Source organism: Alosa pseudoharengus, unplaced genomic scaffold (assembly GCF_046254945.1).
Source record: "Alosa pseudoharengus isolate Yale_2024_CS ecotype anadromous, Long Island Sound unplaced genomic scaffold, YU_APseudo_1.1 YU_APseudo_1.1_scf_17, whole genome shotgun sequence".
NCBI classification, from domain to species: Eukaryota; Metazoa; Chordata; class Actinopteri; order Clupeiformes; family Clupeidae; genus Alosa; species Alosa pseudoharengus.
The window spans coordinates 30,940,517-30,967,168 of NW_027468640.1; the positions used below are offsets into that span (position 1 = coordinate 30,940,517).

At 40.6% G+C, this 26,652-nt stretch overlaps 4 protein-coding genes across 5 annotated transcripts in view; 1 reads left to right on the top strand and 3 right to left on the bottom strand.

The window, feature by feature from the left end:
- The window catches only part of gtf2h3 (general transcription factor IIH, polypeptide 3), a 5,297-nt gene extending 2,554 nt beyond the window's left edge, over nt 1–2,743 (bottom strand). The window contains exons 1-10 of the mRNA XM_076289300.1: nt 2,691–2,743; nt 2,361–2,440; nt 1,927–2,033; nt 1,562–1,707; nt 1,198–1,257; nt 944–973; nt 810–838; nt 641–715; nt 503–556; nt 221–289 (exon numbers count right to left, since the gene is read on the bottom strand). Coding sequence (XP_076145415.1) covers nt 221–289; nt 503–556; nt 641–715; nt 810–838; nt 944–973; nt 1,198–1,257; nt 1,562–1,707; nt 1,927–2,033; nt 2,361–2,440; nt 2,691–2,700 — 660 coding nt within the window. The 5' untranslated portion in view covers nt 2,701–2,743. The remainder of the gene's footprint in view (nt 1–220; nt 290–502; nt 557–640; nt 716–809; nt 839–943; nt 974–1,197; nt 1,258–1,561; nt 1,708–1,926; nt 2,034–2,360; nt 2,441–2,690) is intronic.
- eif2b1 (eukaryotic translation initiation factor 2B, subunit 1 alpha) lies at nt 2,740–5,881 on the top strand. 2 transcript variants are annotated; one of them, XM_076289297.1, is made up of 10 exons: nt 2,740–2,814; nt 3,018–3,111; nt 3,379–3,480; nt 3,611–3,747; nt 3,991–4,107; nt 4,470–4,582; nt 4,827–4,895; nt 5,136–5,211; nt 5,300–5,425; nt 5,573–5,881. In XM_076289297.1, exons 2-10 carry the CDS (start codon nt 3,099–3,101, stop codon nt 5,726–5,728), a joined length of 909 nt encoding a protein of 302 aa, XP_076145412.1. In that variant the 5' UTR covers nt 2,740–2,814; nt 3,018–3,098; the 3' UTR covers nt 5,729–5,881. The 2 variants fall into 2 exon arrangements, with proteins under 2 accessions (XP_076145412.1, XP_076145413.1); XM_076289298.1 differs by having other exon boundaries at nt 2,744–2,814; nt 2,997–3,111.
- A 372-nt stretch (nt 5,882–6,253) lies between these two features.
- Nucleotides 6,254–11,417, bottom strand: LOC143127671 (transmembrane emp24 domain-containing protein 2). Its single transcript, XM_076289301.1, has 4 exons — nt 11,130–11,417; nt 10,097–10,286; nt 7,980–8,087; nt 6,254–7,562 (listed from the first exon to the last, which is right to left on the bottom strand). The coding sequence occupies exons 1-4, from the start codon at nt 11,307–11,309 to the stop codon at nt 7,438–7,440; spliced, it is 603 nt and encodes a 200-aa protein (XP_076145416.1). The 5' UTR covers nt 11,310–11,417; the 3' UTR covers nt 6,254–7,437.
- A 6,327-nt stretch (nt 11,418–17,744) lies between these two features.
- Nucleotides 17,745–25,589, bottom strand: vps33a (VPS33A core subunit of CORVET and HOPS complexes). Its single transcript, XM_076289302.1, has 13 exons — nt 25,469–25,589; nt 24,900–24,965; nt 24,670–24,797; nt 24,378–24,564; nt 24,070–24,186; nt 23,570–23,744; nt 22,929–23,122; nt 20,949–21,075; nt 20,759–20,826; nt 20,509–20,646; nt 20,190–20,327; nt 19,883–20,051; nt 17,745–18,276 (listed from the first exon to the last, which is right to left on the bottom strand). Exons 1-13 carry the CDS (start codon nt 25,568–25,570, stop codon nt 18,086–18,088), a joined length of 1,800 nt encoding a protein of 599 aa, XP_076145417.1. The 5' UTR covers nt 25,571–25,589; the 3' UTR covers nt 17,745–18,085.
- Nucleotides 25,590–26,652: the final 1,063 nt, after the last annotated feature.

Below are 26,652 nucleotides of genomic sequence, written 5' to 3' on the forward strand. Positions count from 1 at the left end.
CAAATACCACTTCAGTTTAAATACCATGTCCAGCTTCAACAAGTGTAATAACATAAAATGTCTAACATCCCTATTTTTGGCAAAACATAAATCAATTCTGAGATTCTGGGTTATTTTTAACATGTGTTTAGATACGAGATATGCCAGTACTTATGTGGGTTTGCTTAGGATAGTCAGTTATTGTTGTGTGGTGGTATTTAACCTCGCTGTAGATGCTCACCAGCAGGTATTGTGTGAGGGCAACCCGTTGTGGTATTTTGAGGTATAAACCCCCTGTTATGTCACAAGCCTGAAAAAAACAAAAAATGGTGGTTAAAGTTTTCTGTGGTCTACTAATAAATATAGGTATACAGATGGCAATTAAGAGAGAGTAATATCAAGCAAGGTGGCAGTGCACTCTGAAGGGAAAGATTTGATAGGAAAGGCTCAGGTTTTACACATTGAGAATTAAATAAGAGGTCATAGAGTCTTTAAATGATTGACACTTTTAATGAAGACACACCTGTTGTAAGAGCCCTGAGTCGGAGTCGAGCACACAGGCATCTATAAGGACACCCTGAAACAGAAGGAACACAAAACTATGAGAAATGAAGGCACAATGATAGAGAGAATAACAGAGGGGATGAGAGGGACATCTCACCTGTTTCTGAGCAGCAAAGATCACATTCATGAAGTTCATGTACTGCAGAGCACAGTCTTCTGCTGCTTTTATCACCTAATAAACATCAAATTAATACATCAGTTATCAATTCCACTATTGTTATTTACACCATTAACTATTCATTCTGTTGACTGCAGTAAGACTTTACCAATATTCTGGACGTCATGTCCTGGCCAGCTAAGGAAAATAAACAATAGAATTAAAGACACACCTCATCATCACACCTCACATTTGAATTTTAAATACAATGGAATGCGTACAGTATGTGCTAGCAAATGTTACCTGCCAGTTGTTTTGAGAGACGATGTATGTCTGAATGTATAATATTAAGGACAGATGAGCTAATGACACATTTTCATAATGGAGTTTTTGAGTAAAACCCCCCAAACATAATTATACATTGCAAAAGTGGATAAAGGAGTCTCACTTGATACATTAGGCTCATTATATGGCAGCGCCCTGAGGCCCCCATTGTGGGCAGTGATCTCCTATTGAGAGCCACTGTTTTAAAGGATCTCTCCATTATGAAAGGATACAGCACAGGGCCTTGGCAAGGGCTCCAGCTAACAACGTGTCTGCCTGGTCTTTCACCTCCACTGTGGAAGAAAATATATCTTATTATTACACTCTATTTTTATTGTGTTACTAGAGAAGGTTTAGAACAGGAGGCCAAGGGACACTTATAGGAACTGGGCGGACAATTAAATAACGCCTTGCATGTGTGTGTGTGCATGGATATGGCCTTTCAGAGATCTGTTACTTCTACATACTTTCTCTTACATGGCTAAATGCCTTTGACATGGGTTCTCCAGGCTCCATCACACTTTTCAAAGAGTGGACCAAATCTGTCTGCCCAATGTTTCTCTACTCAAGACACTCGTGTGACACGATGACACTTACTCCGTGCTACGAGAGCCCTTATCTCCTCTGCCATAAAGTCATTAGCAACCGAAAGGAGCTCATATTTGCCATCGCCACCAGCTGATACAGAGTCATCCCCAGTGCCATCGCCAGCACTCCAGTGCTTACTGGGAAACAGGAAATGACTGAGAGAAAAGGAGAGCATGAGGGAGGGATGAAGAGAGAAAGTGACAGAGAGAAAGAGAGAGAGAGTTAGAAGAGAATGACAAAAGATCCCTAACAGCATATCCCAAAGACACAAGTATGTCACATACTACTTACATAAATAGTAACATGCTACCACTGTATTATGTAGCTGCTCTCTCTGAGAGAAGGTGATTATTCTCTGGTTCAACAAAATGTACCTCTCCTGACAGGTGCTTGCAATGATGGCCAGTTTGTTGGTCCTGGTCATGATCAAGTGAGAGTTACCCATGACCATCACAGCATCCAGGCATTTTGACAGGGTGAACTAACAAACACAGAATAGTTAGATGCCATCAAACTGAGTATTTTGTTGTTTGTTTATAGACGGAGAACTCTAATACAAGAAATAACTTTCTTTCTACACTTAGCGAGTCCGACTGTATCTCAGTTCACAACAAAAAGTAACATTTAGCTTGACGTATCTTCACAATTATGTTTAGCCTACTGTTCCCACTATTCCAAAATGTATATCAGTTTCCATCAAATCACTGGTTTTATGCATGCATAGGTATGCTTGACTGTGATGCGAACCAAGGCACCTTAGCCTACTATTTCATCACAATATTGTACAGTAAGTTATGACTTAACCAACCTCTGGTTGTCGTTGCGTTTGCTGCCCCCACCATATTGGATTCACGTCAAGTACGATGACCAGAAGACTAACTTCGTCTTCTAAAAAAAAGAGGTAAAAATATACATTTATAATTAAATAAAAGTTCAGTTACATGAGAACAAATAGCTAGCAAAGGTTAGCTAGCCAGTTGGATAACGTTATTCTATCTATGCGAACCAAGTTATGCCACTGTTCGACAGTGGTGCAATGTCAAGGAGTTTATGCATTTCTTTACGTGATACAATTAGCCATATAATTTTAGGTAACAACAAAAACAGAAGTTTTGTATGAAGTTTCACAGCTACAAACCTGAAGCCATCACAGCTTTAAGCCACGGCGACGACTTGATGGCGTAAATATGACGTCATCTCAATGAGACGAAACATCCACAGAACATGCAGAACACACAGCACAGCTGCTATATAACTAAATAGTAAGAATTTTTTAACAGTCCTTTGTTTTATCGTTTATTGATAGCCATTTCAGAAAACTGATGTTTGTTCACAGTTAAACGTTTTGACGTGGAATTTACCAGAATAGTGTCCCTGTGTTGCGTCAGAAACTGTTAGCAAGCGTTACAGCTAGTGTAATGACAGGCTAGCTAACATCAGGCAGACAACTATTATTTTGTTTCAGACGCAAATAAGGCGTGTATCCCGCATACTACTCTATTCTTCAGTTTTCGGGTCTCTTCATTGGTCAGATCTGGTGGGCAAAATGGATGAAGGAGGTAAGCTGAACTGTATGAATGTCAGGAGTATGCACAGGTTCTGAAAATGCTCAGCTCAGCTCATACACGTTACTGACATCTGCTGATGCTGTTCACATGGTATGCAAATGAGGTCAGTTTGAAAGTACAATTTTAAACACATTATGGCTTTATGTTACAAATCCAGTAACTTTTTTGGTAGATTGTTCCTGAGATTCATGGTATAGGCATGACTGCTGCTTCTGACAGATTTGACCACTTACAATTGTTTGTGTTTTGTGTCATCAGAGTTAGTGGAATACTTCAGAACTCAAATGAGTCAAGATCCAGATGTTGCTTCAGCAGTGGCCGCAATTCGCTCTCTCCTGGAGTTCCTGAAAAGAGACCAAAGTTAGTGATTATATCCATTGGACTCCTTGACCTATTCTACCCATCACTGTTTCTCTGTCTCTTACTCTCTGATCTGCCAAACTGACTGACTAACTAACTGATGAGAGTCCTGTCCTGTCCTCATCCCCAGGTGAGACAATCTTAGGCCTGAGAGAGAACATGACACGGGCCATCGGCCGGTTGCAGGAGGCGGACTCCTCAGTGGCAGTGTCCTCAGGAGGAGAGCTCTTCCTCCGCTTCATCACCCTCACATCACTGGAACATCCGGTTAGCACCATTTATCCACATGCAGTTCAGGTTCTGGTTTCTGTTTAGACCGAAATTGAGTTTGTGCTATCGTTGGTGCTATATAAATAAAATAAAATGGGATTTAATTGAATACACACATCCACACACATACTGTACATCACAAATCCCACACAGTTTGTTTTTGGTGAAGTTGGTGAAAAATGTTAAGTTGAATTTGGTGAAAAAGTAAACAGATTACATTTCCATTCTCCAATGTTTCAGGACCTCTCTCAGTGCAAGAAGGTGATGGTTGAAAGAGGGGAACTGTTCCTGAAGAAGATCTCACTGTCCAGAAACAAGGTGGCCAAACTTTGCCACAATTTCATCAAAGATGGAGCTGTGAGTACAAACAACCTTTTTTTTTTTCCACAACTGTTTTGTCATGATAGCCAGAATTGGTGAAAGGGTCAGAGATCAACAAAAAATGTGAGACATTTGCTGGGCTACTATTCTGACCATTCAGGAGCTGTCAGAGTCCAGTCAGTGCACAGCACTGAGAATTTCACATCTGTGTTGTTTTTTGAGCAGGCCAAATGCCTTTGTATTTGCTAAATCATGATCTTATGAAACCGTAATTAAACTGAAATCATGAAGTCCCCGTGGTGAGTCTCAGCCCAAGGAGGTAGTACGCCAACGTCTTCTTGATATACAGTAAATGCAGGATTTGTGATTGAGCTAATGTCCCCGTGTTGATGTTGTAGAAAATCCTGACCCACTCATCATCCCGGGTGGTTCTGAAAGTGCTGGAGAATGTGGCAGCAGATAAGAAGCGCTTCAGCGTCTATGTTACAGAGTCCCAACCAGACTCCTCAGGGTAATTATCCATGGAACAATTCTGTTTAGAAAAGGCCTGTCAAGAAATTTGTGTTTTGCGCCATCTTGCAATATACTGTAGGTGATGTTGAAGCAAAGTATGGAAATGGTTTCCCTTGTCAACATCTCCAGGTTGCATGATTTTCTAAAACAGAACCATTAATTACATGCGTCTTTAAATTGAGATAACACAATATAACTTTATAGACCAATAACCAATTAAAAACTTTCATTTATTTCCACAGAAATCAGATGGCCGAGAAGCTACGGAAGCTAAATATCCCAGTCACAGTTATCCTGGATGCTGCAGTGGGGTGAGTGGATTGAAGTCCAGATGTTCACCACCTCATCCGAGAAACCGGATTGCAGATTTCTCCTTCCATTTTACAGTACAATACAGAGTCATTGCTGGTCTGTCAGTGTACTTAACTTGTGCTTGAATTGCTCTTTATATTTCACCACTGACTTGGACTAACACTTTTTATTTTCACTCATAAGACAAAGTGGAAACAAAATTGCACAGTCCATTTATGTCCTCTCTGTGTGTTTGTCAGGTATGTAATGGAGAAGGTAGACCTTGTGATAGTTGGAGCAGAAGGAGTTGTGGAGAGTGGAGGCATAATTAATAAGGTGAGTAGCACACTCAGATCACACAAAGATCGCAATGACACAATATTACATTAAAGTACCGTCGTGAGCATTTATGTTCTTGTCACAGATTGGCACCTATCAGATGGCAGTGTGCTCTAAAGCCCATAATAAGCCATTCTACGTGGTGGCAGAGAGTTTCAAGTTTGTCAGGCTCTATCCCCTCAACCAGCAAGATGTTCCTGATCGATTTAAGGTTGGTTGTTCTTGGTTCATTTGTTACAGAAACCTAGTATTGTTGACATAGGAGGCCTAAAACGAGGACTATTCTTACTTTAACTTTGTTCTATGCACTTGCAAGTAACTGCTTTCCTTTAACAATGAGTCTCTTTTCTTCCCTTAGTACAAAGCTCACACCCTTAAAACAGCAGAAGACCTGGACAAAGAGCACCCTATGATTGACTACACCCCTCCTTCCCTCATCACCCTGCTGTTCACCGACCTGGGAGTTCTCACTCCGTCAGCCATCAGTGACGAACTCATCAAGATTTACCTATGAGTCTTTCCCATCCTACATGATCATAGAGAGGGAGATGACCATTGTGCACTTAATGGCAGCTGTGCTATGCTTTCTCTGCTGATGGTGCTTTGGCCTGGGTGACTCCACTTGTTTTGCAAGCTTCTTGTGTAAAATAAAACCAGAATATCAGGAGACTCTTGTGTCATTTCTTCATTGGCAATCATTGTGACTGCTTGGAGCCTTTCTAATTTTTTTCAAAACGTTTTTGTCTACATAAATATTAGTGTTGACATAGCAAATATGTTACAGTCTAGACACAGCAGTTCCATCACCCATGATTTTCCGTCTGAGAGCTGAGTCTAACACAACGTTAAGTTACTAATTCATTTCAGGTAATGCATTGAAGGTGTTGATTTTTTTTTTTTCAGTTATAGACATGGTTAGCCCATACATCCTTTAATTATTCTTCAGCACTTTTAAATATCATTATCACCATTTGTTGATAGTATTTGTATGAAGTTGAATGATTATGGTCCTTTTGAAAAGAAGAAACAAGACACGAGATTCCCCAATTAAAGCCAGGTCATGTTTGAACTTCACACCTTGACAACTTTAGATTAGCATCAATTCCAAAGATTTGTCCCTCCCTGTTGTTTCAACCAAATCAACTCTTTTCCCCAACACAATAGAGAGAAACCGCAGCTTCCCTCACACATATATTGAAATAAACTTAACATTTGTACAAAATTACAGTTGGATAAATTTCGCCATTTCATGGTTCAATACTGAAGCTCAAGCAATTACTGTCTACATCCCAGTGTGTCCATAATAATGTACCACTCACCCCAGTAAAAAAAAAAGAAAAAGCCAAGTTCCTAGTTCCACCAACCAAAAATGATTCAAAGTGTATGCATAATGTGCCTTTGTGAGCAGAACTTTTAAACTCAAAGTTGCCAAACTTCACTTTGAATTTAAACTTGGGAGGTCAAGTTGGGTTTGAATGGCTGGATTTCTAGGGACACGTCACAGCTTTTGCACACAGAGTTTGGAGGAAATCAGGCAGGACTGATCCTGACATTCGCAAACCCCCCTTGACCAGTGATGGCAAAGTGACCTTCGCAAGACTGTTGAAACCGACTGAGGGGGCTGTTCGGATGATGGCACAGAAGGCATTGAGAAGATAAGCGAGTACAGAAACAAAACAAAAGGAAAAGCAGGATTTACACTAATAGCCACCCCTGCCCACATACCCAACATATTGCTCTTCATTAACTAAACAACTAAAACTGAACGTCTTAAAAATGGCACCATTCCCCAAAGTGCACGTTCAAAGTCCACACAACATCTGCAGGCCCCCCCCTGTCCCACCCACTGTTGTAGCAAAGGATACAGCATCCCTCACATTCATGACATTCTTGACTAATAAAATAGTGACAACATGAAAAAAATATCACCCTATAACAGCAGAGAGTTAGTCTTCATAACAAGGGTCTGAGGACAGTTTGTTTTTACACTGTTAACTGGGTGACTACTAAAAGTAACAAGGGCAACAAAAAGAAAAACATTTTTATTTCAAGACGGAGAGAGAGCGGAAGGTGGGGAGAGACCATTTCCTGGGGTCCGGACAATTTCCAATCTTGCCGCGTGGCCATGGACCATTTTCAAATTTATTTTTCTGCAAATGGTACCAGTTGATGGGGGGGAGCACACTTTTGGAGTAAAAAAATCTTACATGTAAAACCAAGATTTTACACAACTCTCCGCACTTCGAAAAATCTCTTCAGGTAGTAAATCTGTCCCAATGTCATGGCAACCAAGACCAGCGCCTCGAAGAAGGACCAGAGAACCACTCGGCTGTTTGTGTTGTCATTGACTAGAAAAGAACACAAATAAAAACATGAGATCTAGGAATGCACTGACAACTTGATTCTTTCAGTTGCATGATGAAACATCAAAAAGCCAAATATAAAAAAAACAGTCAGTCATTTGGTATGCAGTTGTAATTCCGACAGACACGATATTTGTTATAAAAAAACAATTAATTATAAGGGTTAAAAAAACGAAACAATAAATCACACAGTCAAAACTACGATGACCATACCATAAGGTCAGATTACATGCAGCACACTGGCTTAAAACATGAACTATATACCATGATAACTACTTGCTTAGCATGAACTCCCACTTGTCAACTAGCAGCAGTGGCTGAAGCAGGTAAACATCACTTATAAAAAGCATCAAATGCAAACAGTTGACCAGTAGGTGGACTCAGAGGGTGAAGGGCTCTTACTCGCTCTGTGTATCCTCTCGCGGACCTCCATGTACTCCTGCTCGTGCTTGACGGCCGTCATGGACACGGCCAGCTCGTTGATCATCTCTTCCAGTTTGTTTTGATGGGCTGTGAGGGAGAAGAGCACACGGAGAACGCGGCGTGTCAGTGGGAGTGTGTGGGGCTGCTCGAACGGCCGCTCTTACGCAATTCACACACATTACTAGTCCACTGCTTTGGTGTCGAGTTTCGTCTTTCATCAGACTGATTTCTCAGTCTCCCGAGTGGCAGCCCGTAAGCTTTACATGCAAGCTGTACATGTGCAGCAGGCACGGAGTGTTCAAAAATATTCTGGTTTTGTTTTGCTTTTTTCCCAGCCACTGATCTTTGGTGATGATTGATCACACCCATCCTTCAATCAAGTATCATGATTAATTTGACAGAAAGACAGGCTTTGTGTGAGGAAGAAGCCTGGGTGAACCCAGACGAACCTGTTACTCTGCCGTTCCGCCTGGAGACCAACCCATTGAAGCCGATTTCCGAATCACCCAAAAAACGCAAGAACCAATCAAACCCGCTTATCTGGCATGGGGCAGGCTTTATAGGATGACAGACAGCATGTTCAATAAGACCAATGGCTGCACTGATTGTGTCTGTGTTTAAGATATGCACTATGTTCCAATTTGCATACTTCTGTACTTACGATATCTAATATGAGTGCACAAGAGCGTTCAAACTGCATTTTAACACCAGTAATGTTATGTTTAAATGTTATGATTGTCATTTCTGTTAAGTGCACGGAGTTGGTGTTTAATTTGAGACGACCCTACCCTGTTGAAATTCACACGCTATGCGAGTAAAAACATGCAGAAAAGCGCACTTCATTATAGTGAAATGATAGAAGTTTGCGGATTGGAACAGTCTTTGAAATGCATTTTCTTTGGAATTGAGTAAATAACTGCATTTTAAACTGTTCTTTACAAGAAAGATGTTTTTTGCTCTACTTCCGAAAAGACTGGGTAAGAGTTGAATGCACCAATTCAAGTTTAATTTCATTGCTGGTTCCGCCCCTAGAAATCAGAGGTGAATGAAGTGTCCCCAGACCCATTCTCAATCGAGATTTGAGAAGTGGTCTGGCATTAGCCAGAGCTGAGGCACAACTTACTTAAAACAAACTAAACAAAACCATAAAAAAAAACAACTTCAACCCATTCATGTTAGTCTGACTTCAGTGCCTAGCACACAGACAAACCCACAAGTCCTCTCAAGTCGTTAAGACATCAAGGTCTCTTGCAGATAAGCCTTTACTTAGTAAAGACATCCTGACCTGTTAGTGAAAACAGCAATAGTGTTCAATAGATCATGTTTTGTCCTGACACACTAGCAACTAAACAGTAAAATACAAAATGCTTCATTGCAAAAACTATTAAATTATCACTTGAACACTATTTTGCAGGTCCTTAGCAATGAGTAATTTTAACAGCATATCATCATTGACAATTAGTAGTGAACACACACATTTCCATTGTTCAGCTTGCCTAAAGACAGCAATTTTCAACACAGCAACAGTCTACAGTCACACAGTGAGTCCCTCGGTGATTTGCAAATCCATGCAGTTGGGTTAACATACCATCCCAGGTGTCACCACCAACTGAAGGAGGGAAGGAAGAATTAGGGGAAGAAAGAGAGGAGGAATGAACAGAGTAAGAGGGAGGAAGCAAGGAAAAAAGGGCAGCAAGGACCATCTTTGCAAGATGATGTTCAGCACAACATTTAGCATGAATAAACAATGATAGAAAGACAGACTACCTCAACACTTCCATTAGTTAGATCTGTAAGATCTGTCATTTAATCATCTGAGAGTTGATCATTTAATCATCTGAGAGCTGATCAGTTCCACTTTTCCTGATTCTAGCAGGAAACTCCTTCAATGTATAAAGAGACAGTGTGCAATCACATCACCAACTTCCTTCATCTGTGGCCTGTACTACTGAAATAAACAGCCACGGCAGGGGAGTTGTCCTTTTTCAAATGTCTTTGAATTAGGACGAGGCTGTGCTCAGAATTTCAAACATTTCAGCACAACCATACACACAGACAGACACACGCAGACACACAGGGAGCTGAGCTAAGCTTACCTTCCGTCTCCACGCCATCTTTGGGTGCCTCTCCGATATCAATGGTAAACATGACTATTTTGGGAGTCATGGTCGACATCTTGTTACTGAAACAGAATTTGTATGTTCCATCCATATGGGCTGCAACAGAGTACTTCCCACTGGACTCTCGGTCACCCTTATAGATCTGCTTCCCATCCGGGCCAGTGATCTATGGAAGTGGTGGGATACATTGACATCAGATAAATAAAATGATATGTCATTAATAATTATATGCATCTCCACAGTCTCCAGTCTCTGTAAACACAATACGACACCAACATTATTGTCAAAAGTGAACAAGATTTAAAGATGATGCAATATTTCAGTATGTAACCTGACAGAGAGGACTTGCCTCAAGACCTTTCACCCATTCCAAAGGCAACTTCACGTGCAACGTTACCGTACAGCTGTTGTAAGTAACGTACCTTACTAAGCATACTCAATGACTATTGTCGTGATGATGCCGTTTCACTCTGATGCATGCAACCCATTTTGATTTACACTCTCACGTTAGGTTTCAGGTAGTCTAACATCAGCAACGTCAACAGCTGTTACCTAGCGCTCAGACCAAAATGCTAGGAGTGACGGTACTCTGCGCTAAAATAGCTGCCTTATGTAGCTAGCTGGTTAAGTAACATCCAACTCCACAGCCTTTCTTTATTTTCACTCTAGATCGGGGCAACAGTTCTTGGGCGTTTATGTGAACAACACAAGAGGTTAATAAACCATGTTGTCGTTAGGAAAAACGACATAAGCAAGTTGGCAGGCTATGACTAGCTAGCTACGGCTAGTGTAGCAATGCGTGCTACACTAGATTAATTAATCAATGGCATTCAGTACGTATTATATCCCCTAACTGCAACATTTCCTTAACATAACATGACGTGGTTTCGCCTGAAAAGCTAATGTTACATCCTCCCTAATGACACGTTTGATAGCTTGGCCTGACATGTCTAGTTCCAACGACGTTGGTTATCCTTGTGGGTACTAGCCAGCTAGCTAGTTAGCTTACCTCCACATCGATGTCCAGGAAGCCTCCCTCTGCAACCTCAAACATTAGGCCCATCTTGGTGCCTGAGTTGACCCGTTCGAAAAAGCACTCTTCGGCATGAGCGTCTATGCTGACGAAATATCCCGACGCTGTGGCTGACAAAGTTGCCAAAATAACAATGACTTCAGAAAGCGTGAACATGATGGCTCGTTCTCTTTGACTACACTTTGAAGTAAAGGGGGAAGCTAGCACACAATATTCTAGGAAGACAGTCCTCGCAAGCCACCGACTTGCGGAGGAGGAGTCACTTCATGTATATGGCTGATTGTGACTGGAGGATGAAAAGGCGCTGCGTTACTGCCACGTAAAGGCTCAAACAAGAAGCAAAGAAGGACAAACTATGCGGCACAATGGTGAGAGCTAAATCGAGTAGGAGTACATGGGGTGCTTGCTGCCCGTGGAATTGTCTTAATCAGTAGCATAGGCTACACATCATGTCGTGTTGGGTGTCAGCACGCAGGCATCTTTGGCATGACAAATTTACTTTTTTAATGCAATAGCTAATGTTTTGTGACAAGACCATTCATATTTTTGACACAAGCAAAGTTCCCATTTAAAGTCTGGGTTAACTTAGACTGACACACAAAAAACCAACCAATTTAACATTACAAGGAGCTCATTGTTGCCAACTCTTTGGTCACAATGTGTCAATTTCAAAACAACACATCACAAATGTGTCAATTTCTATTTTTGAATGATCACAGCATTTGTCACGTGAAAAACCCCAATAAGAAACTGTTTTCAGAACTGGCAGGTATGATTTATATCCTTCAAAAATATCAAAGTAATGTTTGCTGTCAATTAGGCTATTAACCAAATATTGTTTCCTGCTCATTATTAGTGTATTGATGTGACTAATTTGAGACCAGACATGTGTTGTATTCTGAGAACATTGCCTAGGCTACTAATTTATTGAGTTATCTATTCTCTTTGAAGATGGAGGAGGAAGTCTTTGAAAGGAAGAGGTTAAATTATTATTTGTTGAATTATTAGTTATGTTACTGTTTAGCCTTCTGGAGGTGTTGTGGGCCTAATTCAGTGAAACACCCGGAAGGTGCCTGCTTATTAACCCCAGTGAAATGCTCTCAGAAGCTGTTCTTTTGGTGGTGTTTTTTGCCCTCAAAGGTTTCTTTGTTAGTGATTTTGTTTTGGACGGTAAATTGGTCACTGTGTGTATAGCACTAGAAATGTAACATCTCTCCTGTGTATGTATATATATATATTTTTAAAAGTGTATTAATGCTTTATTTGTAGACTGTTCCATCTGATACAAACTTTGAGGTAAGTGGTCTATCTCCTAAAGACCTGCCATCATTTAATTAAGATGGCATTTTGTGTTTATAGACAAGTCTCTTGGTAAATTTCCAGGACAATAAAGTTCCTCTGTTGGTAAAGATCCTGCAATGACGTACCCATGGGCATTCAGGTATAATTTTTGCCAGTGCCCTTTTTGCATCATGAGTCATTCCGTGTCAAATTAGATAAGGTTGTTTCTGCACCGTCTCATATTTTGTTCAAACCTTGTCTGTATCATCAATGGGTCCTAAAACCAAGGCATGTGAAATATTTCTGTGCAAATCTTCTGTCTTCCTATCTTTTTCAGACCTTAAAATTCTTTCGTTTTTACAGCTTGAAAAACATGTACCATGTTTGGGCATTAATATCTTGACAAATATTTTCCTATAGCCTCCTCAAATTTTCTTGGGTGGAAGACCAACTCATAAAAAGCAAGCAACTGAAATGGTATGCGGGATAGCTAGTACCATAATAGCTGTGGAAATAGTTAAGTAACGTTATATGGATATTTAATGTGTAAACCAATATTGTACCAAGTCCCATTCACACAATAAATGCATGTAGTTCCAGTTGTTTTGGGAATACCAAAATAAACATTTACAATAAACAATAGATTTAAGCGCCCGCTCAGGTGAAACACAGCATAGCATTTTGCTCCTTTCATAATGGTCTTATGTTCCCAAAACACCTGTAAAATATATTCATTTATTCTGTGAATGGGACTTATATTGGTACTTTACACACTAAATGTCCATAGCTATTTCCACATAGATTTGTATGGTCCTATTACCTACCCCACATACCATTTCAGTTGCATGAAAATGACACAAAAATACAAACACGCCTTGTTTTATCCTTATTATTGTCATGGTCTTTTGTTTTGGAGACTTCACATTTTGGGAAGGATTGCATGTTTTTTCTGAAACTAGAAACTTAAACCAATGAGACTGTAGTACAATCTTTAATGATTGAATTGCACTGAGAACATGTTTGTCTTCCATTCTACAAAGTTTGGTTAGGCTATAATAATACTTTTTAAGATATGAATGTCCAAACATGGCCTCCAAGATAAGGCCATTTAGAGAGTGTAAACAATCACGGGCAAAAAGACTATAAAAGCAATATAATTGAACAAAAACATTTTACAGGTCTTAGTTATGGAACCTAAACATTGTGTAGACAAACTTTGAAGAAAATCAGAGTCGGTGCTGCAACCATTTTCCTGGATTTTTTCTGATATGACACGGAATGACTCTTATGTGACGTTGTCATTTTCTCTCAATTGCATTTTGTGAATAGATTCAGTGCTATATTGTGATGATCTCCCATAAGCTACATACCTGCCCTGATACCTCAGAGAGGCATGGCCATCCCAGGCCCTAGTAAAACTCTACCTCCATGCCCTATCCAATTGAAACCAAACTTCCCTCAGTTGGGTTATTGCTTTATCTATTCATGTTCAGAGCTACTGTAGGGGAGACCGGGGCTGGTTGGAACACTTTTCACTCTCGGTTATATTTCTCCGTCTTACAATGCGTTGAAATGGTCAAATTGTGATTAACTGAAAGCTTGGGATCTCAGCTACAAAATGTATACATTCAATGTCAACAAATGATCCCTTGTTTTGAGTTATATATGATTAAAGTGGTGTTGTGCACGTGTTCCAACCTGCCCCATGCACGGGGTTGGTTGGCACATGTAGTCGGGGTTGGTTGGAACACCTATGTTATAGTCCTTTGCAGTACTCCTTTTGCTTTTGTTTGAAGTGCTTATTTATATCACTACCTGTAGGGCTTTGCTGATTTCTTTTCTGTGTGTTTTTCTTCAGTAGGGCCCACCGTCAAGACCAATTTGGTCCCTACCGATTTTTTTTTACTTCAAATGTTTAAAAATGTCTGAAATGCTTCCAAATGTAAAACTATGTTCAGTAATTACAATAACAATGTTAAAATAAAGATTGATGATGTTTTTATATGTAAAATACAAAGTTTATAGATTTGTCACAAAATAGCCATAGAGAATGTATGTGCCAACCAACCCCAAAATCAGTGTGCCAACCTGCCCCGCCCACATTAGGTCAAACTTTTTTGCACCAATGCTGTTAGCCTGCTAATATCGGTCACCTCAGGTTTTTAAACTTCATTTTAAATTATAGATGAGTCCCCTAGCAATCAATTATAATGAATATTTTTTATATATCCCTAACTATTACCCTTCTAGGATGTATTTAGTGGGAGGTGCATATTCTAAGTTTTGACACTACAAAATCAAAAAGTTATTCTCACCTAAAGGGTTAATGACCTGGAGACCAGTTACATACGTGAGTTTACTCTACTCAATAAGGCCGTCAGTTTAGTGTTGGAATTTTTTTGCAGCTCCCTCTAGTAGCCTGGATATTAACAGTGTCTCAACCTGCCCTTGTTCCAACCAGCCCCGGTCTCCCCTAATCAGGGAAGATAAAACCCACAACCCCAAAGACAGACAGGACAGATGGAAAATGACTATGGCCTCTTCCAACAGTTGAGAGAATGGAAGAGAACATTATTACCCATGTTTTCAGAAATCGTTCACATTATACTGTGCCAAAATAAATACCATGGTGACCGCAGCCAAGCACTAGCTCAGGTGCGGATGTCAATGGGCTCCTACCAGACTGACCTGCAAAACAAATTTAAATTTGATAACAGGTTAGTCTTACCCAGGCTATGGTGCAATATGAGCAGGAAGATTTTAGGGCTCATCCAATTTCTCCTCCTTTTGCCTGGAGTACCAACAGTGGATTGACTAATCTTTAAATGGGACACACTTGTATGTGTCCCTGGGCAACTATCCTCTGAAATCTTAGTTGAGTTTACTTACATGGATAGGCCTGTTAGAATGTTGAAATAATAAAATAAAAATAAAAAATATATATTTTATACAATATTTCTGCCTGCTTTCATTAGGTCTATATAGCCGATAAAAATGTGCTTTATAGAAGAATACCACAGTGTAGCCTAAGTGTGGGGATCATAACAGATCTCCAATTTGTGTTCAATAACTTAGGTCTTTTTAAATTCAGTGTGTGTCAAAGATGAAATGTTTAGCTACATGATTCCATATGACTCAATAGGCAACACAGAAGCTCACAAATACCGTACAGATAACATTTTAATTCATTGGAATACGCTACCGTCACCTACATTTACATTTCTGAAGGAAACAACAAACGCGTATGTATCCAAACAGTCGGTTATAATTACAACAGACAAAAACAGCAGTCACATTGCAGGTTTATAGCGTAAAAGTGCGCCATTTAGTCCATAAGATGCGAGTGATGATTCACCTGGTTGCAAGTTTGGTGTGATTGCCCCTTCATGTCATCTTGTCTCCTTATTTTGCAACAATGAAGTAAGTGGTCCATCCGGCGAGCAGCAAAGACCCAAGCAGTACAGTGTAACAGAAAAGCACAAATTTGAGAAGTTCTTTGAAAGTTCGAAGAAAGCGGAGAGTCAAGGGCTCCTGCTCAAACACAAACTCCATTTTCAAAATGTTGCCAATTGCTGTCTTCAGGAAAAAAGAGGGATGGTGGATATTGGGGAAATATCTGCACAAGACAAAAATAATAATTTGGAGGTCGGCCGAAATGCTGCAAAAACTCGTGAAGATTTAAGGTAAGTGGTTGCGTTGGCATAATATAATGAATAATGTATAGGCCTAACCACTTTAAACTGTAGATGCACTCAGAATCGATCTCATTGCAAGCTATTTTGAAACAATGTGTCTGCTTTCCTTCGATACACTGCACCTCTGGAACACTATGAATTTCCATCAAAACTGTTGCATAGCCATATCTTTTAAACACGATCACATAGTGTAATCCAAATCCAGGTATTTGTAAGACCTAGGCTAAGTTAAATAAAGGTGTGAAAGTTCAAGTTATACAAAATCATCACTAATACTCAAAAATAACACTGGTCTATTTTGACAACCTTTGCCCATGAACTTTGCATGGGCTACTGTCAAAATAGTTGAAAAGGTCATCTGTAACAGCTGAAATTAGATCACATAGGCCTACCTTCACACATTACATGGGTCAACTCACGCGAGTAGTCAAATCCTCTCCAATATTGTTTTGATGCCCTGTGCGCGAGCTCCCACTCACGCCCTTTCGAAAAAACGGATGGCAGCGCTGTGATGCGCGCATACGCTGCCTGTGTAGTCTACATACAGTAGGAGTGACCAGGGCCAATTACATTGATCACAAGACCCAGAAAACCCTGGGGCTTAGCTAATGGAAGCAAAATTGCGTCTGCACCTGCTCCTCTCACTTAAGGCGGAGCTTGTTGCCGCCTTTTCCGCTGGAAATGTTCACTAGTTTGACTCCTCTCCTGTACAGACTAATCCCCATCTCCGCGGGCTACCAATTCTATTGAGACTTTTTTTTAGTCAGGCGGATGTCATGCACTCATCAGGATTACAACTGCACAACAGTTGATTTGAGAGGATCTAATATCTGTATTGGGAGGCTTATATGTCAACAACAGAGCATAGGCCCATTCTTTTAATCCACAATGTCAAGAGCAATATAGTATATTTTCACTGATTTATGTAGTCTATATAATTCGTATGTATATCTTATGTATTCAAATACTTTAACATCATAAAAAATTGTTTGCAGCACTGCTTTACGTTTTAGAGGTTAAACACTAAAAAGAGTAGGCCTAATCTAAATTTAGCACACCAAATCTGTTAGGTTTTCTTGGAAAACGCCTGTCTTTATGTCAATTCCCCCTCCTGGATCCCTGCTGATGCCCAAAGACTTTTGCATCTGACTAGAACATCGATCTGACCGGCAAAAAGGCAGCACTCCAACCCCTATCCACAGCGTGGTCAGTCTCAGCCACCGGAACAAGGAGCAAATGGCCTCTTAATTCAATCAGCGTCCTCCAGCATCTGATTATGATTGGCTAGGGCCCCGCTCCCCAGACAGCGGAGGCCCATTATCGGCCGCTCTCGAGGCCTGTTAGCCAGCTAATTGGTTCTCCACAGGGCCAGACTGCTGACGGCTAGTGGACACTCCAGATTCTCTATTCTCCCTGTTCCTTCATGTGCTCTGGTCCATGTAAGACTTATTAACTTGATGGCATAACCATCATGGATGGACATAGATGGATGAGCTCCATGTCTTCCTAAGAATGTTATCTTAATTGGTATACAAGCTTTTGCCAAAATCTTTTGCGAAGGCAATTTGATATGCATGCTATGAAGGCAAAGTTTTACCAGGTGTTCTTTCTTTTATAGTTGTTATTAGTCAATTAACTCACAGGTGAGAACAATTCAGAATGGTTAAAGGCAGATGTTAAATATTCATAGTAGCCTAGCTCTCAAACTTCTCTCTCTCACTCACATGCACACATTACATAAGCATACATACATACATACATAAAAAAAAAATCCAAAACAAAGACAGTGTCATATTAGGTAATATCATAATCTCTTTGTCCAGAAAGTTCCATTTACTTGCACCGACAGGCACAAAGAGTCAAGCTGGAGCAATCTATCACCGTCCTTTGCATCTTCTCATCATCTTCATTTATCTTTTTACATTTTTATTTCCTTGTTTGTCCTTTTGGTCCCCGTCAGACCTGCTGATCGGGTCGGTCCATGAGGGTCTTGATCCAGCTGGTTCCGTTGATGAGCTTGGTGGTGGCGATGATGTACTCCATTCCGCTGTCCTCCATATGAGAGAGGAAACGCAGGGCGGCAATCTCGGCGTAGGTCACTCCCCCCAGGAAGAACACCAGCGTGGTCCGGTTCTCGCCCTGCTGACCTGAGGAGCAGAGTGACCAGAACATGAGGATGGCGTTGGAGACACCAAGAGGCCTCACCAAGTCTGTGCTTGGCTCGCAACTCCTCAGAGTGCACCGGCCAACTATTCAGTATGCCACGCTGAAACCCTCAAAATAATAACATAAACTTTACTGCTGATGACGTGAATAGGGTTGGGACAACATGGAATGATTGTCAGCATGTTTAATATCACTGAATTATTCAACATGCCAAAAGCCACTGCTACTTCTACTCTTAACAGTACAAACATTACATGCAGCAACACAACAATGTATACTACTGTACATTTGTATCAAATACAAGTATAAATATATTAAAAGTGCAGCAAAATTGCATGTGTGAGACTTATGTTGTGATTTCTCAGGCATCAGTTTGGAACACAGTAAGCAAGGTAATCATACATGATTGTCAGAAGACCAGTCAAGATAAATGACTACTGAAATAGATGCTGATGCTGTGATGTCTGTGCACAAGCTCTAAACACACAACATGTTCAGACAAACAGCTATTGTTCTCACTAAGGACATCAACTTCAAATGATTTGTCTGTTAATTATCACCCTGTCTCATTGCTAAAAACACATGCTGCAACAAGCCCACGGACAGACTTAATTAACACATACATAATCCCTACACAAGACCATCCAATATGTTTAAAATAAAGCATAATTCAAATGAGTTTAATGTCCACGTCTGAAATGTCAGGTTACTGAATCTATACTACTGCATACAGTGACCACATTTAAGGCAACCATCCAAGGATGCTTTAATAGACACATTTATGATACCACAAACTAGGGCTGCACAATTATCTAATCGCAAAGGCTAATCTGTTTAATCTTGGAATCTTAAACTGAATCTTGACACTGACATTCAAAAATCATATCGCAAATCGCAGAAAAATCTGTCAGAAAAATCACAATGAGATATTTTCCCTAAATCGTGCAGCCGTATCACAAACCACTGCCACACAATATAAATTGGGCCAGAAGACACACACACACACACACACACACACTCTGTATAAATCAGTGTTGCCCCAAACAAAACAGAGACAACACTGCAAACAAAACCTGTGCTTATCGGCTGCTAGCATATGGCCACTGGAGGCTCACATCTGGACAGGAATAATACGAGGTCATCCGTCTACTCTAGCAACAGATGACCACCCTGTAACAGGCCCTTATCTGCTCCTCCCTCACTGTGTACACATTCTCCTCGTCTGTTTGTCCTTTGCTTTTTGTCACTCATTCTCTGCCGACTTCCACTCCCATTTGCCTATTCTGAACACTTTTCAAACCTGTGAGATTATTTTACTATTACACCACTGCTTAATCCTATGCTGTAATACTAATATCTTTATATAGTATAATATTTATTATATAGTAGTTTGCAATGTGTTTTAATATATTTGTTTATACAATGTTTTTGCACATGTCTCGTGTCTTCTTCAGTAACTAATGTGCATTGTTATCATCTATGTGAATTGCTTCTGCTGCAACACTACATTTTCCCCTTTCTGGATGACTAAATAATATGTGTGTGTAAATTAAATTTCGCCACACAGACATGTTTCATGAGACTCACGTTTTTTGTGCAGGCCCGGGGGCAGCTGCTGTCTCTCCTCGAAGTGCGGCCCCGGGAGCATTTTCAGCACCTCCTCGATGCTCCTCCAGCCTGGCCGCGCCAAGACCTGCGTCAGGCGGACGCTCAGGGGAGCGTAGCCGCTGTACACGTACGAGATGTCGTTGGGATTCTAGGGGAAGGGACAGACACACAGTCAAGTCCAGAACAAAACAAGACAGCGCACAGGACAGATTACTAAACCAATAGTTTTTAGGTTAAAAATAGTTTTTAACTATTCATGGCAATCTGCACTGTGTTGTGTAAGCACCTGTTCATTGGCGTCCTCCATCCAGAGTTTGAGGGTCTTGCGGATGGTGGGGTAGTTGTTCCTGGTGTTGGTCTGTGGTTTCAGCAGGCCAACCTTCTCCAAGTTGTTTAGTGTCAAGAGGTGCTCATAGCCATAACTCTGCAAACATATTTTTAATGGGTTAACACACCAGAAGAAATGTTACACAACAGCATTCACTTGTCAGAACTGTAGTTTTTTTGGTTAATTGTGAGGAGAATAGAATTGAGTGGCTCCAGTTAGGTCCATTCTAAGTGTGTTAATGTGAAATTTGATGAAATGGTCACCATATTGACTCTACCTGCAGGATTTCCCTCTTGTAGAAGTCCAGCACCTTCTGCTTGAGGCCATTGTTGCAAACAGACTGCATGCAGACCAGCCTCAGGATCTTGAGGAGAGGGTCCTTCTGGGCAATGCAGTCCTCAATGTATGTATTGACCTGAGTCAGCATCAGCAGCACAAAATCAAACTAGTTTATTACAGTCCAATGCAGCACATTAACATGCATTGTAAACCAGATGACACACACACACACACACGAGATATGCCACCTTATCAGTGTCTACGCCAGTCATGAACTCCTGCTCCACTGTTAAATTGTCAAAAAATGCTTCAGATGCTGTGGATGAGAGAAAAAGCATGCGATTTTGAGGTTATGAATGGAGGAATCGAACAAGTGTTTACGTATAGCTGAAGTATGGAAATAATACTGAAAAGAAGCCAAGCAGTTCTTCAACTCACTGGTGATATCCTTGATGAGCTCAGCGATGGACGTGTGATTGGCCAGTGAGGTGCGGTCTGCCTGCATGTGGGGCAGCATGGACACAAACTGCTTGATCTCGCCCACAGTCTTAGCACTGTGCCGTCCCTGATGGAGGAGGAAGGGGAGAATGACACCATAGAGGTCAGCGGTCAGGTGAAACATTTCATTCAATGCAAGACATTTGTACTTTAAATAGAATTTTAGGAGCCATGATTACTCAGACTCGAATGACGTGGTAAATGAGAGAACTAATTTTAACTCATGTCATTATAAATATCTAACTATGTGGGTCACATTACACTGAAAAGCTTCCCTGCTATTTTTCAGAAAGTTTAATGCAATTGTTTGTATGTGACACAATCAAAATATGAAACTCAATAGTATATGGGTCAAGTTACCCTGAGTGATTTCTGCCCTTTTTTTAAAGGAACCACACAACAACACTGTTGATACTGTAGCTACCTCCTGATGCATTTCACTGATCTACTGCTCTGCTACTGGAACATATCTCATCTGCACATGCCTGTTACTTCATTGACGTGCACACAGTTTTTAATGAATAATTGCGGTAATTAGCGCTGAGGGCAAACGTCTACAGAACTCCTGGATAAATATCACCAGGGAGAAACCATCCAGCTGGTTTGGAGGGGGAAAAAATGGATTCAAATCAAGGCTTGTTACGTTGTTGAGGCTTGCTGTTACCATGGCAATAGATGAGTGCCATTAACATTAATTAACAATGAACAGGAAAAGGTTGTAGGACAAGTGAAAGTCAGATTCACACACACACAATGTGAAAATGGCAATCAATGAAGAGAACATTTCCAAACCATTAACATATCCGGTTTAAGCGATAACATAAGGTGGCGACTCATTGTTGTTCAAGAGATAACATGATAACATTAACATGATTAGAGTATGTGTCAAAAGCTCTCAGAGGGCTTATGAAAGTCTAACACACTTTAGAAACGACCAACACTAAACTATATGACACTGTTGCTGCCTGGTTCATTCAGATATACAAAACCAGACATACAAATCCAGCAGCAGAAGGCAAAGTCAAGATGTTTCATTGGTGACATTTCATAAAGCAGATACAACATAACTTCACTGAGGAAACCTGGCATCTTATCTTCTTATCTTTACTTATTAGGCTGATGTTTGCCAACCCAGGTCCTTATCCATTGAACTACCATCACCACATGGCATGGTGTAATGGTTATGGTGGTTATGGTTACGCTTTTGTCCAAAGCATCGTAATATACAAATATAAAACAATACAAATACAAAACAATATAATACTTAAAATTTAACAGGGAACGAATTAAGATGTTGGTCAGACTATAATAAGGAGAATAGCAATAATAAACAATCATGTCAATTAAATCAATAGCCTAATGAAAAATAATGTACATTCAGTTAATAATATAATAACAATAGCATGGTAAGACTACATTATGGAGAATATCAATAATAAACAACAATGTCAAATTAATCAATTAAACAGCCTAATGAAAATAAAACAATACTATACAAACCATAACACATAAGAAGTGCTTAAAGAACTAAGTGCATGTTGAACAGATATATCTTTAGACCCCTCTTAAAAGACCCAAAACTATCACAGGAATGGAGAACACTGGGCAACTCATTCCACCAACATGGAACCACTGAGGGAAAAAAGTCTTGAATTTGACCTAATGTTTATGACTGGTCGACACAATAGACACCGCAGTGGGCGGTTGGGGATGTACGTCCTGATCATTGAATTAAAATAACAAGGAGCAGATCCAGTCAGTGTCCTATAGGCCAAAGTGAGACATTTCAATTTAATTCTGGCTACTATAGGGAGCCAATGGAGAGTAACTAGGAGAGGAGTTACATGTGTCCTCTTTGGCTGATTGAATTAATGTTTAATGCCCCACTACAGAGGTCAGGCACAGGGCAGGGGCTCTCACCTCGAATGCAGCCGAGATGATTTTGGCCTTCTTGCTCAGCGCTGCCCCCACGGCGTTGAAGTTCTTGTCCCGGATCTCGGCGTAGAGCTCCTCGGCCGAGTTGAGCGGCATCTTCTTGGGCTCGGTGGGCAGGTCCTTGGCCCCCTCACCCTGCTTCTTTTGGGCAAACTTTTCCGGGGGAAGCTTCACATAGCCTGAGCCCAGCAGAGATGGAGGAAGGAAAATATAACCAAATCAAGAAAAATGTCAAGACCCAGCTGTCTATATATGCGAGGGTCTATGACTTCTAACAATGCCTATACACTATTCCAGTCAAAGCTATTTTAGGCTATTCCAGTACAGCAACACATTAAATACAAATGTAACCACACACTGGTTGATAGCAGCTTTGTAATTTCAGTACAGTAGCATGTTACATACAGATTTAACCACATAACCACCAATAGTGTCTATTGGTTGAATGTCAGCTTTGTAATTTTGTTAACAAAGTGAAAACACTGGAGAACTTCTGCAGTAAGAGATGTCAAATATCTGTACATTTTATATTACACAGAGAATATACAGAGAGAGATTAATTCTCCGAAAAATAAACTGAGTGGGATATCCATGAGGTCAACTGGCCACGGTAGTTCTGTGTGTACCATTGGTGATGCCGTAGATCTCATCGATGAGGCCCTCGTAGGTGAGCTGGGTGGCAAGCGGCGTGAGCAAGTCCACGTTGCGGTCCAGCAGAAGCAGAGTGTCGAACACGGGCAGGATCTGAGTCTGGCTGCCTGCAAACTCCCGCTTCATCCGCAGCATCATGTTGGCCACGTGCTGCCGGGGAACATGAGGACAGGAGGGAGCCTCAGCACATTTGTGGTCACTCACCAAGGGCCTGTTGCCTGCACATGGATTAAACCTAGTTCTAGACTAGATTTTTTTTTTCAATGGAAATCTTCATTGAATTTCTCTTAGTCCAAGACTAGGCTCAATCCAGGTACGGGAAACCAATTCTCCAAACGGGGAAACCAAAACGTAGCAGTTAAAAAGTTAAAACAGGTGGCCAATTCTTGAATTCTGAAATCTTGAATTGCATGAGGGAACTACTTTGAGACATTCACCTGACACAGTTGTAAACATCAGTGCTTTGTCCACTTACCCGTGCACATTCTCCTTTGCCAAAGATCTGAGGGATGGTCCCATAGAGGGCCTGCAGGGTCATAAGGCCTTTGGCTGTGTGGTACAAGCTGGTCTGGTCATTCTCCAAGTAACATTCCTGGAGAAAAAGAGGTTTTGATGTAACATCATAACCAGTTTAAAAGAAAAGAAAAAATACATCACAATGAGCAAAAAGCAAAGATACAGAATCTTTAAATGCATTAGATATGGTGAATGACTTGAAGTGGCATTCATCACTGACTGAAATGCCATTATGGGCTAGCACTGTTTGTCCCCTACATTACTAACCCTAAAAGCACTCTCGGACTCCATGGAGAGGAGGTCGCTGTCATATGGGATGAGATCCAGGATGTACTCGTCAATGTTGGTGAAAGCTCCCAGAACCCCTTGCTCTTTCAGCCGCTGTTCACAGAGCATGCTCCGACGCGGCACAAACAGAATGTTGAACTCACGAGGAGGCTGCATTTTGTCCTCACTACAATAAACAAAAGAACTTCAGAATTGGTCGAGGTAACAGTAAAGCCTACAACACATTCCAAGTAGTAGAATGGGGAGAGAGAGAAAGGCAAATCTAGGTAACCTTAAGATATTCTCTGCAATAATGTCCATTAATTCCAGTCTTGGCCGCACAAAAAAGATAATGTTTTTGACATCAGCTGGCGGGAGCCTCCCACTCTTAAGGGTGAACATCTTCTCCACCTCATGTTCCTGTTGAGGGAGTTGGTTATGTGTGTGTTTGTTCCATAGTCTACAGAAATGCTCTCCTCTTATAATGCTGTGAATATGTAACATATAAAGACTTCATCTTACCTTCAGTAGGGAATACTGGGCAATCAATCCAAAAGGCCCCGTCAAGTACTCGTCCCATACAATAGCCTAAAAACAAGAAGGAAAATCTGTTTTGCATACCATATTAAAGGTAGCCTATAACAGAGCCTAGTCTTTTGCTTCCATGACTTGGCATAATTAGCCTATTAGCCAACATTAGGAGCATGTATTTGGACAATAAAAAGAAATTCATTGAGGAAATAGAAACAATAATTGGTGACGTGATGGCATTATTGACAATCTATTCATTTAATCTAACAAATTGGCTGAGAAGTGAAAGTTAACTGATCACTTCCCCAAATATCGGATCTGAAAGTCAACTGATCACTTCCACAAACATATCATCAGACAATTAAAAAAACCGAGAATTCACCATTCGTCATGTTGTCTAGATAAGATTATCGTGGGACTTCATCGTTCATAACAGGTTTAGAATGTTATTTGTGTGGCCAACCAACCAACCAGCTAGTGCTACATGCTAGCGATAAAAAAATAATGTTCCAAGCTCTAACGAGTCATTCAGATACTAAAGTTACAGCTCAATGTCATACCTTGCTTCCCGCACATTTGTCCAAAAATTCTCGAAGTTCTTTACGCGCTGCTTCTCTTAAAATGTTTAGATTTACTCGTCCACAGGACAAGTGCGCCGCCATGTTTACAGTCTCAGCAACAGCCTAGTCACATGACCTAAATGACAGTCATGTGCTTTGGAGCCGCCACCCACATGCACTTCTAGTCTTGCAAAGACGCGTAAAGTTGGAGACGTCGAATATAAAATGGCATATTTTTTTTTATTTATTTACACAGTCCAATTTATATATCATTCAGATAATCATTAGGCCTACTGTGTGCACGTACGGTGCGATTTCGTTAAAAAAAAAGGTAGTTCAGCGAATCTTACAACTTAGGTGAAAAATATGTCAATAACATTTTATTACTTCTATACCAGTGGTGTGGCCAAACATTCGATATTGGTGGACAGGCGAGGGTGCAACGAAAAACCATCAAGTTACCACTAGATGGTAGTGTTGTATTAGGCTACTCTAATTCTGTAGAGTCATTTATTTTATTTCTAAGCTAGCCTACACCTGCCACCTGAGACAACTTCGCAATGGAATGAACCCTTGTTAATATTACTATAAAATCACTATTATTACTTTGTAATGTTTGCAATGATTTCAGAAATAGGAACAGCTGAAACCACCCTTTTTGCAACGTATGCAACCAAACGCAAATAATGAAAACGGTTCACTGTTGTAGGAGTATGGACAATCGAGCTATGCGCTCATATTTTTGCAAAATAACATAGACTCAGACGCAACAGGTTTTCACCAAAATGTGCTTTCAACGCGTAGCTACAATGACGCACGCGCAAGAAGCGTTCTGTTTCTGTGCATACAGCCATGGACAACCAAAACATTTGCATTGTGTACTTTACATTTCCAAGAATACACAGTTAGCCTATCACAATAGGGTAATTTGATTTTATCATTCACAACACCCATAATATAATCGTTATCAGGCACAAAGACTGACGTTATCTGAAAGTCCTTATGATTCAAACTGTGTGGGGTATAGGCGAGAAAAATGTGGTAGCTGAGAGCAAATTCAATGTGCTCTTGATAATTGTAAATTTTATCAAAAGTGTATTTAATTGGCACAGTAAAGTTTTTTTCTCCACACCCGGACCATGACCTGATCTGTGGACATGACGCACATGAAAAACAGACCTCAG

Excerpts from the sequence above, each read along its gene's own strand:
- vps33a (XM_076289302.1), bottom strand. The coding sequence starts at position 25,570 with ATGGCGGCGCACTTGTCCTGTGGACGAGTAAATCTAAACATTTTAAGA. Across the intron at positions 20,827-20,948 it reads GCTCATCAAGGATATCACCA|CATCTGAAGCATTTTTTGAC; the intron begins GTGAGTTGAAGA and ends TCTCATCCACAG. Across the intron at positions 20,052-20,189 it reads TGGAGGACGCCAATGAACAG|AATCCCAACGACATCTCGTA; the intron begins GTGCTTACACAA and ends CCCTTCCCCTAG.
- LOC143127671 (XM_076289301.1), bottom strand. The coding sequence starts at position 11,309 with ATGTTCACGCTTTCTGAAGTCATTGTTATTTTGGCAACTTTGTCAGCC. Across the intron at positions 10,287-11,129 it reads TCCTGGACATCGATGTGGAG|ATCACTGGCCCGGATGGGAA; the intron begins GTAAGCTAACTA and ends CCACTTCCATAG. Across the intron at positions 8,088-10,096 it reads AGATGGCGTGGAGACGGAAG|CCCATCAAAACAAACTGGAA; the intron begins GTAAGCTTAGCT and ends TCTCCCTCACAG.
- eif2b1 (XM_076289297.1), top strand. Across the intron at positions 3,748-3,990 it reads TCACATCACTGGAACATCCG|GACCTCTCTCAGTGCAAGAA; the intron begins GTTAGCACCATT and ends CCAATGTTTCAG. Across the intron at positions 5,212-5,299 it reads GTGGAGGCATAATTAATAAG|ATTGGCACCTATCAGATGGC; the intron begins GTGAGTAGCACA and ends TTCTTGTCACAG.